The sequence below is a fragment of the Rana temporaria genome, chromosome 8 (assembly GCF_905171775.1).
Source record: "Rana temporaria chromosome 8, aRanTem1.1, whole genome shotgun sequence".
NCBI classification, from domain to species: Eukaryota; Metazoa; Chordata; class Amphibia; order Anura; family Ranidae; genus Rana; species Rana temporaria.
This window is the reverse complement of record NC_053496.1, coordinates 92,825,818-92,845,001: the sequence shown is the minus strand read 5'-3', so window position 1 is coordinate 92,845,001 and position 19,184 is coordinate 92,825,818. Positions and strand designations below refer to the sequence as shown.

Below are 19,184 nucleotides of genomic sequence, written 5' to 3'. Positions count from 1 at the left end.
GACTTTCATGAACAGGATACTACTTTGATCCGACTTTGTGATAGTCTGACTTGTTCTTTGACCAATCAAAACAATCCCAGTGTGAGATAAATTCCTTTTACTGCTGCTGTAATCACATGTCGGATGTCAAAAGTCGGATGGTAAGGACAAGGCTCCTACTTTGATCCGACTTCAATGATATTCAATGGGCTGAAGTAGGATCAAAGTCGGACCAAAGTAGTACAGGAAGCATTTTCAAAGTCGCACCGACTTGTGTCGGACCAGTTAAGACGACTCTCATAGGGAAACATTGATTTTCACACGTCATGCGAAATGAGCTCCCAATGTCGGAGCGTTTGTCGGACAAGTGTGAACCCAGCCTGACAGCAGCAGTGAGGCTGGGTTCACACTGGTATGACAAACGCTCCGACATTGGGAGCTCATGTCGCATGACGTGTGAAAATCAATGTTTCCCTATGAGAGCCGTCTTAACTGGTCCAACACAAGTCGGTCCGACTTTGAAAAAAGTTCCTGCACTACTTTGGTCCGACTTTGATCCTACTTCAACCCATTGAATATCATTAAAGTCGGATCAAAGCAACAATAAATCCGTGCACTGCAAAAGATCATTATTCCTTTCCCTATAAAAAGACAGGGCCGGATTCAGATACATTGGAGTATCTTTCCGGGTGGCGTAACGTATCTCAGATACGGTAAGCCGCTGTAAATTTGGGCGCAAGTTCCATATGCAGAAAGAACTTTCGCCCTTAGTTACGGCGGCGTAACGTATGTGTGTCGGCGTAAGCCCGCCTAATTCAAATGGGGATGATGTGGGCGTGTTTTATTTAAATGAATGGTATTTTACGGTGTTTACGAACGGCGCATTGCACCGTTTGTGAAAAAATCCCAGTGCGCATGCTCGAAATTACGCCGCAAATCGTCATTGCTTTAGACGTGGACGTAACTTACGTACAGCCCTATTCTCGAACGACTTACGCAAACGACGTAAAATTTTAAAAACTCGACGCGGGAACGACGTCCATACTTAACATTAGCTACGCCTCATATAGCAGGGGTAACTTTACGCCGGAAAAAGCCTAACGTAAACTACGTAAAAAAATGCGCCGGCCGGACGTACATTTCTGAATCGGCGTATCTACCTAATTAGCATATTCATTGCGTAACTATACGGAAGCGCCACCTAGCGGCCAGCGTAAGTATGCAGCCTAAGATACGACGGTGTAAGACACTTACGCCGGTCGGATCTTAGGGAAATCTATGCGTAACTGATTCTCTGAATCAGTCGCATAGTTACGACCACGCACACTCAGAGATACGACGGCGTATCCGGAGATACGCCGTCGTATCTCCTTTTTGAATCCGGGCCACAATCTCCATATTTGTCTCAGCACAGGACGTCTTTAACAATACTAAAATGTAGAGCGTCGATACTTGGTGTTTTTACACCCTTGTTTAGTATGTTGACGACAGAAACTCTTTAACATAGGGCACTGTGCCTTAGCTAAACAGCCCCGATGTGTTCTTCATACTTTCTGGGAATAATCAGTAGCAATCAATAGCTAACTTATAGAACAAATAGTTCTTCAATGGTGTAAGCCAGGCATGTCCAAAGTCCATCCCGGGGGCCAATTGCGGCCCCCGTTCCACTTTAATGTGGATATATACAGTTTTTTTATTTACATTTTTTTCCCCTGAAACTTCCCTCTTAAAGCGAAGGTGTGTGTTATACGCCAATAAATACGGTATATCCAAATAACACGACCTCGCTCATCTCTTCACCACACACAGCCACAAAGGTGGGAGAATTCTTGTTGGGCAGAGTATTAGTTGCTCAAACGAACACACTTAGACCAAATTTTAATGGTCCAAAGAATGTCAGGCAAAATGGTCGGCCCTCACGCATGTTCACTACATCAAATCTGGCCCTCTTTGAAAAAAGTTTGGACCCCCCTGGTGTAAGCTATACGTTTTCTTATAACTGCTACTCGCTCAGCAAGCGATCAAAGTCAATTTAGTAGTGTGGTTAAGAAATTTCCAATGTAGCTTAGGGGAAGGACTGACTTTGCATTTCATTGTGTTTTTAGATGTCTCCAGTTGTCATCACCCTGGTGTCTTGTGGAAACCGTTGCTTGCTTGCTCACCAGGAGACCTTCCCACCTGGGATGTACACAGCCCTGGCAGGCTTCTGTGAAATTGGTAAAGGATTTCTCTATACAACATAAGCTATAATATTGTGATTCTACAGCAGACAATAATCTATTTTCACAAGCACGCTATACGTTAGTATTGTAACATTTACCCAATAGAACTGTTTGACAAGGCTTCCACATTTTTACGTGCTTTCTGTTGCACATTTGATTGTGTTTCATATGTAGATTTACTAATGCTTGTTCTAATGATCATTTGCATATAAATAAATCAGTATTTCCTATTTAACCACTTCAGCCCCGGACCATTTAGTTGGTCAATGCGTCGATTTAACTGACAATTGCGCGGTCGTGCGATGTGGCTCCCAAACAAAATTGCCGTCCTTTTTTTCCCACAAATAGAGCTTTCTTTTGGTGGTATTTGATCACCTCTGCGGTTTTTGTTTTTTGCGCTATAAACAAAAATAGAGCGACAATTTTGAAAAAAAAATATATATTTTTTACTTTTTGCTGTAATAAATATCCCCAAAAATATATAAAAAAACCTATTTCCTGACTGACTCCATGGCAGCCTACGTGTGGGTTAATCCCGCCTCCTCTCCAATGTGATAGGACCCCATACCCATAAAAGTTAACTCACCAATAGACTCAGTGTTCCTTTTTTTTCCTCCTCCATGGATCAGAATAATTTTCTTCAAGGAATGGAAAAGGGCACACTTTAAGCGGTGCAGCTCGGATCCCAGCCATGGGCGGGTGGAGAGCTTGCCCAGCATATCTTGTTATATGCTGTGGCGTGTGCTGAAGACCGGATTCGGCTGGCAAGGTCCATCTTTATCTTACTCCATGGCAGTCGCCTATTTGTTATTCTATGTTGTCTGTTTGTACATGTGTGGCGGCTGGAGCGCTTCTGCGTTCCAGCACGCCTGTGGCTTCCTGGTTCCCCATCGCCTGAGCCCCGCGCATGCGCTGTACCCACTTCCGGAGCGAGGCTTGGTCGCGCATGCGCAGTCCGTCGGTTCCCGCGGCGGCTGCGCAGGCGCCGTGGGTTCGCGGTCCACTGCGCAGGCGCGTACGTGGAGGACGTGTGACGTCACCGGCGGGCCTTTTAAAATCAGCTGCTGGCCTGTGTACATTGGGTTTCCCTACAGGCGAGCAGCTGATTGACCGTCTGTGATACTCTGCTAAAGCTGTCAGGTCAGTGAGAAATCCTTTTACTTCTGGCTAAATTGATTTTACCATTTCCTGCTGTGCACTTTCTACATTGTCTATTCCAATTAATTGTTTAATTATTTTCTAATACTAAATTTAATTTATTTATATGCATTGATTTTATTTGGTTGGTTCTGTTCATTTATTTATTTAAAAAAAATAAATAAAAAAAACACACAGATGATTTAAGAAATTTCTTACTCTTAAAGGGGCAGTATACTCATTTTATTTTGTATTGTTCGGCACCATAGGTTCCTTTTTGGTTCCGAATTAGCGTCACCCTTTACACGCAGGTCCGGGAATTATGGACCAGTCACCGTCTACAGGCGGCCAGCCCTCACGCACAAGGTATGTGCGGGAAAGGGTTCGGGTTTGGGGCTGCTAGTCACATTTTCATGTGTGTTGACAGTTTCCTCCCTAAATGTTTTTTATTTAGCCCTTCCAATCCAGAACCGGAAGACCTTGCCAGACCGCAACGCACTTCTTCTTCCTCAAAGTCGAGGTCCAAGCGTAGATCTCCATCTACTTCTTCCCACCGGAGGAGAAGCTCACATTCCTCCTCAAGACACCGCTCCCACCGCCATGATAGTCGCTCTGATCGCAGAGCCTGCTGGGGATGTGACACTCGTGTCCCGGAGGGCAAGTCATTGTGCGACCGATGCTACGCCCATGCGGTCAGGGAAAAAGAGACTGAAGGTCATCGTATCGAGTCTCTGGTGGAACGTGTGGTTCAACGAACTCTAAGAGAGAACATGCCCCACACGCAGATTCAGACCAACACTGACGGGTCTGTTTCTCCAAACTTGGAGATCCTAGAGGATCCAGGTCCTTCCCGGCCTCAAGCCTCCACTCCGGCTTTTCCTGAGGGTGACCTAGAGAGTGATGAAGAAGGCTTAGAATTTGACTTCGCGCAGGTGACGCCACTCGTCAAAGCGATTAAGGAGGCTCTCTTATGGGAGGAACAACCTACTTCTCCAGCCAAGCAGAAAAAATATTTTAAGCGCGTGGGAAAAGAACGCCCTACGTTCCCGTTTCTGTCTGAACTGAAGGGTATCTTTGAAGAGGAATGGAGCAAGGTGGACAAGAAATCTTCCATGGCTAACAAAGCCTCAAGGCTCTATCCCTTCAAACAGGAGGAGGTCAAACATTTGGAGAATGTTCCTCTAGTAGATGCGGCAGTAACGAGACTTGCTAAACACGTCACTTTACCTATTGCTGACTCCGTCTCTTTCAAAGATGGCCTGGACAGAAGAATGGACCAGGACCTCAGAAGAATTTATGGCCTAGCGGGCACAGCGTGCAAACCGGCTCTAGCTTTAGCGGCATTATCAAAGGCCATGGAAGCCTGGACGGAAAACGTTGATTCTTTCCTCAAAGGCGTCTCTGAAGAACTAGCCAAGAACTCAGCCACGGCAGAGCTAAAACTGGCGGTCGCATTCCTGGGTGAAGCCTCCGTTGACTTAATCCGCCTGTTAGCTAGGATTATGCTTTCTTCTGTGACCGCGAAACGGGCCCTCTGTGTCAGGTCACCTGTGGCCAGGTGACAAGTGCACCCTGTAGGGGTCAGGGATGCACCGCAGGGAAGTGAACCCTATAGCCGACTACTGCTGGCAGGGAGGAAGCGTGACCCAAGATCACCCAGGGCGCGGAGTCTAAGACCCAGTTTTGTATTCACCAGAGCCCTTGGTAGTAGGGATGGTCTTGGCCGCAACTGGGTCCAGGTCGCGTTCCCGGGATTCCTCAGGTCACACTCCGCAGGGAGAAGGGGGAAGCAGCCAGCAGAACAAACAGTGGTGATGGACAGGCCGAGGTCAGGGCAACAGGCAGACAAGGATAACCGTGGAACATGCAAATAGTCAGGGGCACAGGCAGACAAGGATAGTCGGGGACAAGCCAAAACGGTACACGGAAGATGATCGTAGCACTCTGCAACCAGGAACTAGCAATACACTGCAGACAGGAACTGAGCATTGGAACACTGTTGAACAGCACTGCAGACCTGTAGAGCAACGGTTAATATAGGCTTCCTGGGATGGACTAGGGTGGAGCCATACAGGAAGAGGAAGTGATAAAAAGGGAAACCAGAACAGGGTCAGCCTCTAATGAAGACATGGAGATCAGGTAAGCAAACAGACTTGATGCATATTCATGACAGTACCCTCCCTCTTAAGGCCCCTCCCCCTCCCCAGCCTGGAGCCAGGGCTAAAGGGGAATCCCAGAAGAAACCTCCTTGACAAATGGGGCGCAAAGATCTCAGATGCAGAAATCCAAGACGCCTCCTCAGGACCAAATCTTCTCCAAAGCACAAGGTACTGAAGAATGCCTCTGCAGAAACGAGAATCCAGAACTTGAGTATCCTCATTGACCAGAACCGAAGTAGGGACAGGAGGAGAGGATTTATTGAGGACCAAAGGCCTTTTAGAAATAAGTAAGGGCATGAGAGGGTCAACAGGAATCCGAGGAGGATCAAGCAGACCCTTAAAGATGAACTGGGGATTAAGCACAGGACCATCAGACTGGGCAGAGGTCAGAGGAACCCTGAAGTCAGGTTGGTTAGAAGGTGACAGGGCACAGGAGTCAAGCTGGATAGCAGGGAAACCAGCAGAATGCAGAGAGCCCTGAAAACAAGGTAGAAAACCCCATTTGGCCGAATGAGGCAATCTATCCAAAGGATGGATTGAGCCCCTTAGACGGGTTGCAGGAGGGCCTGAACAAGAAAAGGTAGGAGGCTCACTGGGCATGGGCTGACCTGGCATAGCTGATGCAGGGGCCGATTGAATAGCATAGTCAGGTGTAGTGATTACCCGAATCGCATCACAAGGCGTAGTGACTGCAGAACTCGCAGACAAGTTAGCCTGGCTGTGCGTTTTAGGGACTGTCAATGGTAAACTGGAGTGAATGATCAGCTCAGGTTCACAGACAGGCTCCTCATCCAGAGTGCTACATTGGCTAGAAAGTGCATCAGCCTGACTATTGCAGGACACATTCCGGACACCACTATATGTGGTAGGACGAGCAAAAGATTCTGAAATGGTGGCAACAGGAAGTTTCTCTTTTGGGGCAACCTTGGGTAGGCAAGACGTGGAACAGGAGGGACCCCAAGCCAGGATCTGTCCGGCAGTCCAGTCAATGTGAGGAGAATGGAGTCTTAACCAAGGAAGACCCAAAACGATAGGAGCTGAGGTCTTAGGTAGAACAAGGAAGGATATCCACTCCTGGTGAAGTGTGCCTACTGACATCTTAACAGGGACTGTCTGGAAGCGAATAGGACCCCCCGGGAGAACAGTGCCATCAATCGCCGAGACCACCAATGGTGTGGTGAGGGGCAAAAGGGTAAGTCTCATGGACGATGCGATTTCCCAGTCTATGAAATTGCCAGCGGCTCCGGAATCCAGATATGCCGAGACTGAAAGAGAAGAAGCACCAAAATGAAGGGACACAGGAAGAAAAAGACGAGAAGGTGAAGGAGATATTTCTGGATCCAATACTCCACCTTCCAGATGTATTGAACCCGAGCGTTTCTCGGGGCGAAGAGGGCAAGTGTCACGAAAATGACTTTTGCCCCCACAGTATAGACACAGGCCTAGAGTTCTGCGCCTGGCACGTTCCTCAGGGGATAGCCTGGTCCGACCCAGCTGCATGGGTTCCTCAGTTGGCAAGGGATGCTCCACGGGTCGAAGAGAGGGGAACTCAGGCTGACTAAGGGCCAAGGGATGTTGGCGTCGCTTTTCTAGGGTCCTTTCCTGAAAGCGAATATCGATCTGATTACACAAGGAGATCACTCCGTCCAGATCAGTGGGGATGGTTCTTCCTGCTAGTTCATCCTTCACTCTATCAGATAGGCCATGCAAAAAGGTTGCGACTAAGGCCTCATTGTTCCAGCTCAGTTCAGCTGAGTGGATACGGAACTGAAGAGAATATTGTCCCACTGAACGGGATTCTTGGCGGAGACGTAAAAGGGCGCTGGCTGCTGAAGAGACACGAGCCGGCTCTTCAAAGATATTCCGAAAAAGTTTCAAGAAAACAGGCAGGCTAGAAACCACTGGATCATTCAATTCCCACAGAGGGGCAGCCCAGGCTAAGGCTTCCCCGGAGAGGAGAGAAATGATATAGGCTATCTTGGCCCGATCAGACAAGAAGTACTGGGGCAGGAGCTCAAAATGAATAGTGCATTGGCTAAGGAATCCCCTGCAGGCTTTGGAGTCTCCAGAAAAGCGGATTGGAGGTGATAACTTCAGTGAATGCGACTCTGCGACTGGTGCAACAGGTGCAGCTGCTGGTTGTACTTGGGGTTGCGGATTCGGGGTTCCCAGCGAGGTCTGAAGCTGATCAAAGCGGTAAGCCAGATCCTGAAGGAAACGCATCACCTGATCCTGATTAGCTTCATGCGTCTCGAGTCTGCGAACAATGCACTGTAATGGATCATCTGCAGGAAGCGGCACGTCGGCCGGGTTCATGGCTGTTCAAACTGTCAGGTCACCTGTGGCCAGGTGACAAGTGCACCCTGTAGGGGTCAGGGATGCACCGCAGGGAAGTGAACCCTATAGCCGACTACTGCTGGCAGGGAGGAAGCGTGACCCAAGATCACCCAGGGCGCGGAGTCTAAGACCCAGTTTTGTATTCACCAGAGCCCTTGGTAGTAGGGATGGTCTTGGCCGCAACTGGGTCCAGGTCGCGTTCCCGGGATTCCTCAGGTCACACTCCGCAGGGAGAAGGGGGAAGCAGCCAGCAGAACAAACAGTGGTGATGGACAGGCCGAGGTCAGGGCAACAGGCAGACAAGGATAACCGTGGAACATGCAAATAGTCAGGGGCACAGGCAGACAAGGATAGTCGGGGACAAGCCAAAACGGTACACGGAAGATGATCGTAGCACTCTGCAACCAGGAACTAGCAATACACTGCAGACAGGAACTGAGCATTGGAACACTGTTGAACAGCACTGCAGACCTGTAGAGCAACGGTTAATATAGGCTTCCTGGGATGGACTAGGGTGGAGCCATACAGGAAGAGGAAGTGATAAAAAGGGAAACCAGAACAGGGTCAGCCTCTAATGAAGACATGGAGATCAGGTAAGCAAACAGACTTGATGCATATTCATGACACTCTGGCTACGCCCCTGGGTTGCTGACCCATCATCAAAGCAGAACTGGTGCAAGATTCCCTTCGAAGGGTCAACCCTGTTTGGTAACAAGCTGGATGATGCCATCTCCAAAGCCACGGGTGGCAAGTCTGGTTTCCTTCCTCAGGACAAGCGCCAAACAGGAAGAAAAATACCCCAATTTTGGCGATACAGCCCGGATCGCGCTAGGGAAGCTCGCGCTTACAGACCTGGCGGAAACTACAGAAGGAATTGGAGCAGAGGCAGAGGCTCCTACCGCAAACCTACTCCAACTACTCAAGCGTCAACTGGACGCGACAAGGGGAAATCTTTTTGAGACAACGCCCGCCCAAGCGGATCGTGTTGGAGCTCGTCTACTCCTTTATCGGCACGTCTGGGCGGCCTCAATCAAGGACTTTTGGGTCATCAAGACCGTGACCTCAGGACACACATGGTCCTTTTTCCAGTCCTCCCTGTCCAAAGTTCATCTCCACCCTTCTTCCAGGGTCACTGGAGCAGAGACAGGTCCTTCTAGACTACATTCACCTCCTGAAGATTCAAGGGGCAGTGGTACACGTCCCAAAAGACGAACAGTTTCTTGGGGTGTACTCCCCTCTCTTCTTAGTACAGAAGAAGAACGGTACCTGGCGTCCAGTCATAGACTTAACGTACTTGAACAAATTTATAACACACAAAAAGTTCAAAATGGAAACTTTATCAACCATCCAACAAGCAATACAGCCGGGCGACTGGATGATTTCCGTGGACCTAAAGGATGCCTATTTCCACGTCCCAATAGCAGCAGAGCTACACAAATTCCTCAAGTTCTATGTCAACCAGGAACACCTTCAGTTCGTGTGCCTACCCTTCGGCCTAACAACATCCCCACGGGTCTTCACCAAAGTTCTCTTGGCACTGGTAGCTCTTATCAGGCTGAAGAAGATTCGTTTGTATCATTATCTGGACGACCTCCTGGTCCTGTCCCAAGACAAAACCCTTCTCTTGGCACAGAGGGATCAGGTCATCTCGACCTTGTCCGAATTTGGGTGGCTCCTGAACCTGGCAAAAAGCCATTTAGAGCCAACTCAGTGTCTAACCTATCTAGGGGCTCAATTCGACACGGTAAGGAAAACCATCTCTCTACCAGTAGAGAAGATTCCGGTAATTCAGGAGAGGATTTCTCGGGCCTTGAGTACTCGCCATCTAAGAGCTCATCAATGCTTGAAGATCATTGGGACAATGGTATCCACAACACCGATGGTGAAATGGGCGCTATGGAGGCTACGTCCCTTCCAATCCGGCTTTCTCAGGCAGTGGAAGTCAGGGAGCATGAGTCAACGGATCCACATTTCAACGTCAATGAGGGGCAGCCTCTTCTGGTGGCTTCAACCGAAGAATCTGCTGAATTGTCACTCCATCGCTCCAGTTTCTTGGGTCACAGTGACGACAGATGCCAGTGGCTCCGGTTGGGGGGCCCTGTGCGGCACAAGCATGGCGCAAGGCAGGTGGGACGCTCGCCTCCACAATCCAGGCTCGAACACCCTGGAGCTTCGAGCGGCTTGGTGTGCCCTACAGTCCTTTTCACAACTACTGAAGGGAAAGTCAGTAATACTAAGGATGGACAACACCACAGCAGTATCATATGTCAAGAGACAAGGCGGGACTCGTAGCTCTTCCCTTCTTCAGGAAGTCGAACCCATTATGAAATGGGCTCAAACGAACCTGGTCAACCTGACGGCTGTTTTCATTCCAGGCATTCAGAACTCCCAAGCGGATTTCCTGTCACGAACTCAGGTGGACGTCAACGAATGGTCTCTCCACGATCAGTCCTTCCGTTGGATATTATCCCTGGGAGTCAATCCCCAAGTGGATCTCTTTGCTTCCCCGAACAATGCCAAATTGAAGAAATTCTACACGAGGGGTTACTACAGCCAGGCAATCGGGACAGATGCCCTAACGGATCGGTGGTGGTTTCAGAGGGCGTACGCCTTTCCCCCGATCCCAATAATTCTAAAATTCCTGAAGAGACTTCTAGCGGAAGAAGTGGAAATCACAATGGTGGCTCCATACTGGCCGAACAGGCCATGGTTCCCTCTTCTGGTTCAGCTGAGTCTTCAGGACCCAATTCTAATACCATGCAGACCAGACCTTCTCTCCCAGGGGACACTCCTCCATCCCTGTCCGGCTCAAATGAAACTAGTGGTCTGGTTCTTGAAAGGGAAAGGCTAGAATCCCTTGGCTGCGCCTCTCGGGTGATCTCTACCCTTTTGAGCTCAAGGAAAGTAAGCACAAATAAAGTGTACGGTAGAATATGGTCTAAGTTTGTGGAATTTTCTTTAACCGCGGGCAGTTCTTTCAAGAACCCAGAAATCCAAAACATCCTAAGCTTTCTTCAATCAGGGCTAGATCTTCCCCTGTCTGTAAGCTCACTAAGAGTTCAAATCTCAGCACTTTCAGCCTTTTCTGGAATTCCTTGGGCAGCCCATCCACTAATCAAACAGTTTTTTCGTGGAGCCTCAAGACTAAGACCTCTGAGGAAGCCAAGATTCCCCAAATGGGATCTCCCGTTAGTACTTGACTTTTTGAATGGACTTAGTATGTCGGGGCCCTCCCCGTCCTCGTTGAAGAACTTTTCAGCCAAAGTAGCCTTTCTGGTCGCCATCACCTCGGCCAAGAGAGTGTCCGAGATCGGTTTTCTGGGTCACAAGGAGCCATTTCTCACCTTTTTTCCAGACAGAGTGGTTCTGATACCTATGCTGGGCTCCAAACCGAAGGTCTCGTCGGTCTTCCATGAGAATCAGGAAGTAGTTCTCCCTACCTTTAAAAACCCAGATTCTGACGAGACTCACCCTCTGGATATGGGCAAGATACTCACTGAATATCTTCAAGTTACATCTACATTCAGACGTTCTGATCACCTGTTCATCCTGCATTCAGGCAAGAACAAAGGGAAAAAGGCATCTTCAAGAACAATCGCATCCTGGATCGTCCAGACGATACAACAGGCTTATTGTGCAAAGGGCTTGGCTCCTCCGCAGGCGGTAACAGCTCACTCCACGAGAGGGATGGCAGCTTCCTGGGCAGCAGCCCGTCATGTGGCGCCAGATGTCATTTGTAGAGCGGCCTCTTGGTCTTCTATAAACACCTTTTATGTCCCATTACTGTGTTGAACCTGCAGCACTTTCTTCTTTGAATTTTGGTTTATCAGTCTTGTCGGCTGACGGGACAAATTAAATATATTTCTGTTCAGCATACCCACCCGTGTGTTTGGCTAGTTATTTCCCACACGTAGGCTGCCATGGAGTCAGTCAGGAAAAGGGAAAATTTATTATCATACTTACCGTAATTTTCCTTTCCTGATGGACTCCATGGCAGACGGAGTTCCCACCCTGAAATTATGGAGTCGGGATAGTTACAGAACACTGAGTCTATTGGTGAGTTAACTTTTATGGGTATGGGGTCCTATCACATTGGAGAGGAGGCGGGATTAACCCACACGTAGGCTGCCATGGAGTCCATCAGGAAAGGAAAATTACGGTAAGTATGATAATAAATTTTCCCTTTTTTTTCCTCAGTTTAGGCCGATACATATTCTTCTACATATTTTTCGTAAAAAAAAATCGCAAAAAGCGCTTATTAAGTGGTTTCCGCATAAGTTATAGCGTCTACAAAATAGGGGATAGTTTTTAATGGCATTTTTATATATTTTTTTACTAGTAATGGCGGCGGTCAGCGATTTTTATCGGTACTGCGACCTAATGGCGAACACTTTTGACACATTTTTGTGACAATTGGCATTTTTATAGCGATCAGTGCTTTAAAAATGCACTGATTACTATAAAAATGTCACTGGCAGGGAAGGGGTTAATACTAGGGGGGGGGGGCGAGGAAGGGGTTAATTATGTTCCCTGTGTGTGTTATAACTGAAGGGGGGTGGGACTGACTAGGGGAAATGACAGATCGCTGTTCATACATTGTATGAACAGACGAACAGTCATTTCTCCCCCTGACAGGACCGGGAGCTGTGTGTTTACACACACAGCTCCCGGTTCTCGCTCTGTAACGAGCGATCGCGGGTGCGCGGCGGTGATCGCGCCCACCGGGCACGTGTGTCGGCACCAGGAGTGAGCGGGGGGCGTGCACGCGCCCCTATTGGCTGAAATGCGAGATGACGTATAGCTACGTGATCTCGCGCAGCCGAGCCGACCTGCCGCCATATAACTTAAGTTATACGGCGGCTGGTCGGCTAGTGGTTAAAGTGGTTCCAAAGACAGAAGTTTTTTTTTACCTTTAGCCTGGGTTCACACTGTAGCAAACACAGACATTGCATGTGATTCGCAGCCACACTGGGGTGCTGATGGCATGTAATGTCTGTGCAATGCGAGTTCAGCCATACAGTTTGTATGGCTGAACTCGCATAGGATTCACACTAAAAAGGTGCAGGGACTTTTTTTTTCCCCGCAGTGGAATCAGATCGCATGGGTATTTTCACCCATGCGATCTGATTCTTGTCCAAATCCACAGTCCGCATTGCGAACTGTGAACCGATCTGGGGGTGTCATTAACATTGTATTAACACTCGCAGCGGTTCACAGAAGGCAGTGTGAACTGCCTGCGGGAGAGATGCGATGCAGGAACTGGCACTGGAAGAGCACTGGTTTGCGCATCGCTACAGTGTAAAGGCAGGGGTTAGAAGTGCTTTACCATTAACGCCGGGAGCAGCTCAGTGTGAAAGGGCTCTTAAGGTACAAGTTGGAACTGAAAATGAAACAATGAACTACCTCTGTAATCTATTTTCATTTATACATTATTAACATCTCTCTCTTTTTTTTTTAGTAATAGTGTGATTTGGGAAGCCTTGCTTTGTGCTGGAAGAGGGGCCCTAGACACAGCAGCTCTCTCCTTACTACCACCCACATATAGAAAGCCTAATATAAAAAATATTTTCAGTACTTATGCTGGCCATACATTATACGAAAAATCGGCAAAACCCATTTCCGAAAAACGAACGTTCAACCGCGAGCGCAAACGATAGTGCCATCATGTAATGCCCGATAATTTTTTTTTTTTACATATACCTAGTGCAGACAGTTCGGATGGGAAACACATTAACCTTTCAATTTATCATTCGGTCGGCAGGAAATTTGCAAACTTGTCCTTAGTTTTTTCGGCTCAAAAACATTCCAACGATTATCGATGTTGTGCCCATTAACTGTTCAAAAAACGGACAAACTGTCTAAACGACCGAATTTCGGCCGATTCTTCGTATAGTGTATGGCCAGCATAAGTTCCTCACAGCCACCTCAGACTTCAACTTGCCTGGAACTTTGAATTTGAAATTGCTCTTTAAAATACACGAAAGACCACTGATTAAATGTATTCTTTTTATTTTTTGCATTGAAGGTGAAACGCTGGAGGAGACTATTAAAAGAGAGGTAGCAGAAGAAGTTGGGTTAGAAGTTGACTCTCTTCGATATTCTGGATCTCAGCACTGGCCTTTCCCTAACAGTTCCCTGATGGTAGCATGTCAGGCTACAGTGAAAAATGACAAGGTGAACACCACCATCCTCACATTTCGACCAGTATTAAAAATAAGCACATTTTTTGCTGGACTAGGGCTGTTTGAACCATAGGGTGACATGGCATCTGAGCCTGCAGGGTATTTATTAACAGAATTTTCTACTGAAACCGGCCATACATGGATCGAAGTTAGTCTGGTTCAGCAGGGACCGGCTGAATTTCAATACATGTATGAGCAGGCTTATTGTACCCAAGTCAATCCATTGATCGACTGGAGCACAACCAGCCTGTGGTATTTTTCTACAAGCAATTACTGCCAGCTGCTAGCAGTAATCATTGCATTCTGCCAGCTGGTCTCCCCGCATCCCCCAGCTGGCAGAATACAGCACTGCGGGAGGCATTCTCCCATCAACACCAACGGTGGTGGAAGGAAAGAACATAGATTAATCTATGGCCTGCCTTAATCAACACTCCCTGTTACTTATTGGGGTTGATTTACTAAAGGCAAATAGGCTGTTCACTTTGCCCTGGAATATGCCCCCCAGGCATTAGTGAAGGAGGTGAAGCTCTGGTGACTTCCATCTTCAAATCATGTGCAAGTGAAATTTTTTCATCCTTGCATATGATTTTGTATTCTCTGCAATGTGAAATTTCACCACATTCACTAAGCTCTGGGGAAAATTCCCTTCAAAAGTGCAACACCTTTCACACGGTCAGACCGTTCAGGTCCCCCTGCCAGTTTTGTCGGCGGACCTGAACGGCCGCTCCATACATCTCTATGGAGCGTTGGATTTCAGCAGTGACATATCCGTTGACATCCAACTCAATCCGATCTGCTAAAATCAGACGTATGGCGATACGTCACCATCCGTTCATGGCGGATCGGATCGGGTGAGATCTGATGAAAACGGACATGCTGTCTGTTTTCATCAGATCTCTCCATAGGAGACAGCGGCGATGGACAAGCCCCTCCCCGCTCAGTGAGCAGAGAGGGACCTGTCATCCGCCGGCTCAGCAGAGATCAGTGGAGAGATCTCCCGCTGAGCTGGGGGACTCCATAGAGACGGATCCGCCTCTTCTGAATTAAAGCCTAAAACAGCCTATTTGCCTTTAGTAAATCAACCTCATTGTCTCATTTGCACCATTTGTGTGATCCTAAATGTTGTTGATTTACTAAAACTGGAGAGTGCAAAAATTGGGTGCAGCTGTGCATGGTAGCCAATCAGCTTCTAACTGCAGCTTGTTCAATTAGGCCCCTTTCACATTGAGGAGTTTTTCAGGCGGTATAGCGCTGCTATCCCGTCTGAAAAACTCCTTCACTGCAGACTCAATGTGAAAGCCCGAGGGCTTTCACACTGAGGCGATGCGCTGGCGGGAGACAAAAAAATCTCCTGTCAGCAGCATCTTTGGAGCGGTGAGAGGAGCGGCATGTATACCGCTCCTTCCCATTGAAAACAATGGGAAACCGCGGCAATACCGCCCGCAATGCGCCTCTATAGAGGCGCATTGCAGGCGGTATTAACCCTTTATCGGCCGCTAGCGGGGGTTAATACCGCACCGCTAGCGGCTGATTTCCGCGGCAATCCCGGCGGTATAGCGCCGCTATTTTTAGCGGCGATATACCGCCACCGCGGCTCCCGCTGTAATGTGAAAGGGGCCTTAAGCTTTGACAAAAACCTGGAAGGTGATTGATTTCTATGGACAGCTGGACCAGATTTTGCACTCTCTACTTTTAGCAAATCCGTGTCTGGACTCCGTTGTATCAGTTTGTGCCAACACCACTGTCATTGAGCTTTATGAATGGTTGAACATCCAGACTGGTTCTCATCTTTGGACAGAAGGAGCAAGAGAACAGGAAGGGAGATTCATGTCCATTGTTGGTGGACCAAGCAAACCTCCTCATACTTTTTGTTACTCTCCTGTGTAGCCCTCAGTCCTTTCAAAGGAGAAGTTCACAAAAGAAAACAAAACAACATAATTACACATTTTTTTTGCAGGTAGAAAAAAAAAGAACATTTTATTGGCATATCGCTGGTGCCATTCAGGTCTCCTGCACACCTGTCAGTGTATCTGTGTACCTGTATATATCCCATACTGGCAAGTAGATACACTGACAGGAAGAATCAATGAACTACCACAGCGCTGTGGTAATTCATTGAGAACTACAAGCCGACAGCTGCAAAGGATGTAGTTCCTTCAGCCTAGGTTCACACTGCTGCGAATTCAAAATCGCGGTAAAATGCGCGATTTTACCGCGATTTCGCGGCTGCGATTTTGCCGCGATTTCGGCCGCAATTTAATGTGAATCGCGGCCCGAAATTGCAAAAAGTAGTACAGGAACTACTTTTTGAAATCGCAGATGCGGCGTCGCACTGATTAGGACAGTGCCATTGCCGACAATTGCCGCCGATTTGAGATGCGATTTGACATGTCAAATCGCATCTCAAATCGTTCCAAATCGTACCCAGTGTGAACCAGGGCTGACTCACAGAACTCTGTGAATGAATGACACGCCGATTTAAAAAACACAGGTAGTACGGGGGAACTTCTCCTCCTACTGCTCTCACGGAGAGGGGGATCAAGTAGCAGCTGCAGCATTGGGAACATGTTACATGTTCCACCCTAAAAACAGGTGGAACATGTAACATGTTCCCAAAGGTGGACTTATCCTTAAAGTGGAGTTCCACCCATTTTTTTATGTTTGTCTGTGCTGCATGCTCTAATCTCATAGTGTTCAGAATGGACAATTTTTATTTAATTTGTTGCTTGTAAATACCTTTATTTTGTAGTCCTTCATTACTTCCTCCTCCTTATTTGCCTAGGCTATTTGCAAGGGTTTCTGGGATAGGCATCATGTTTCCCAGTAGTCCTTGCAAACCTGACTGAAACCTATTACATTGCTTGTGCACTGAGCATGTGCAAGATATGCAAAGCTGAAATCCAGGAAGTCATACAGTCTGGCTTCATGATGCCCACGCTTAAGATGGCCACGGTCTATTTCTAGATTATAAACTAAATGCTGTAACAACCTAACAAAACAGACCTTAGTTTACAGACTAACTTTACTAGAATACATTAAGCTTGTGTATTACAGGGGTATTTATATTTAAAAAGTGAAATTGTGGGTGGAACTCCCCTTTAAACAATAGCATTATTGTTTGTGTATTACTGCAATGCATAGAAAAATGTCAGGTTTGGTTAAGGGTCGATTCACAGTTTGCTTTTGAGCATTTCTGCAGTGCAATTTTACAGCAATTTGCCGTATTTATGTTTTTTGGGGAAAATTTGTTGTTGGGCAGATTAAAAAACGCAAAATGCGCACTACATGCTTTTCTGCAGCTTCTCCAATAAAATCTGTTGAAGCAAAAATGCAAATAAGCACCGTTTTGCATTTGAAAAATTCCCTGACCCTTTCCAAAAACGCAGAGGCACAAAAATGCGTGATGTAGGAACCCATGAAAAAAAATGCATGAAGGGAGCCTAAGACTACTTTCCCACTGAGCCGTGGCGGCGGTAAAGCGCCGCTAGTTTTAGCAGCTCTTTTTGGCCCCTAGCAGGGTGCTTTTATCCCGAAAAAAGTGGCAGAAGAAAGGGTTAAAAGCGCCTGTGATGCAGCGCTCCCAAACTGCCCCAAAGATGCTGCTTGCAGGACTTTTTTTTCCCGCCCCGCAAGCGCACCACCGAAGTGTGAAAGCACTCAGATTTTCACACTGGGGAGGCATGTGAGGCCCTATTTTTAGCGCTAAAATGCCTTTAGTCTGAAAGTAGCCTACGATTAAATTGTCCATTACTACAGCCACAGCATGGCAACAATAAAGCCAAGTTTACACATGCGGCTGCTCCTCTGAAAAGTGATTCATGGCTGGAGCTCATTTCAGAGGCCTCTGATGTGTGGTAGGGAGGCACTTAATAAAATGGGGGGGGGGGGGATTTAAAGTCTTCCTAGCTATAGTTAAAATGATAAAAGAAATTGGGCTGGAGTTACTTTTACATATACATGAAGAATGCAGAGTAAAAATAATAGACGGGATATTATTGTAAATGTGAGTTTGTATGCTTGGTAGGAAGATTTTCTCTGCTGAACCCGCTTACAAATGTCTTCCGTACAGCTCAATATCAACAAAGCCGAGTTGAAAGACGCCAGGTGGTTCAGCTTGGATGAAGTGATTGAAGCTCTGCAAGTGAAAATGATGCCTCCAAAAATGGCAGATGGCACCATGCCAGTATGGGTACCACCGAGGTTTGCCATTGCTCATCATCTGATCCAGGAATGGGTACAAGAACAGAAGACGCAATTGAAAATAAAGTAAAACACTGAGGATAATCAGAAGTCGGTGCTCCACTTATACTATGAAAGTGCGATCTCTGTCAGTGCAATGATGCCAATATCAAATGATGGTCGAGGAATGACATACAGTACAGATAAATGATAGACTCCATAAGTGCAATTGTATCTCTCCTAGCCTAGTACATATGTGCACGCACATTGATTGTTATTTTTATAATAAGTTATCTTTTACCTGATTGAGAACTTTGAGAAATACACATATTTAAACATCTATATATATATATATATATATATATATAGCAATATCAGCACCTGGTATTCTAAAACCAGCCATATCTATCGAATAACTATAGTTTGTTTATTTCAGACAGAAAGGGTATTTTGTTGGTCTGCCAGTATTAAAACTGCCTTCTGACTTGAGACTATTTTATACATATTATAAATAATCATTTCTTAATTCTATTTTATACTGCATTTGCAGGATGAAACTTGTATGATTAGGATATAACAACATTTAGGATATAACAACATTTAGATTAGTTTTCACTCTTATTTTTTTTTACTTTTATAATGGAGAATATTGCCTTCCATCAGTCTCTGCAACAAAGAACTGAAGACAAATGGTTACCTCTCTCTGTGTACTTATTGTAATAGGCTACACTTGATTTACAGGGGGGGCGGTGGTGCATCATTACCATACACAGCGCTCCTTTTCTGCAGTTATACTCAGGAGATGTGCAAGTTCAAGGTAGGGACCAGCCAAAGAGGATGATGGCAATCCCCCCCCCCCCTCTTCATCATTCAGGCAGCTATTACTCCATTTAATTGTCCCCATGATCAGTCAATCATATGTGCTGGATATTACTAGAATAAGGAGGCATTGTGTGCATAAATGCTATTCTGACCCTGGGCAGCATAGC

The 19,184-nt window shown here is 46.8% G+C and overlaps 1 protein-coding gene across 3 annotated transcripts in view; it reads left to right on the top strand.

The window, feature by feature from the left end:
• NUDT13 (nudix hydrolase 13) overlaps nucleotides 1-18,711 on the top strand; it is a 69,245-nt gene extending 50,534 nt beyond the window's left edge. For all 3 annotated transcript variants that reach the window (XM_040362290.1, XM_040362291.1, XM_040362293.1), the window contains 3 exons: nucleotides 2,085-2,196; nucleotides 13,860-14,008; nucleotides 18,086-18,711. In XM_040362290.1, coding sequence (XP_040218224.1) covers nucleotides 2,085-2,196; nucleotides 13,860-14,008; nucleotides 18,086-18,286 — 462 coding nt within the window. In that variant the 3' untranslated portion in view covers nucleotides 18,287-18,711. The remainder of the gene's footprint in view (nucleotides 1-2,084; nucleotides 2,197-13,859; nucleotides 14,009-18,085) is intronic.
• The last annotated feature ends 473 nt before the right edge of the window (nucleotides 18,712-19,184 follow it).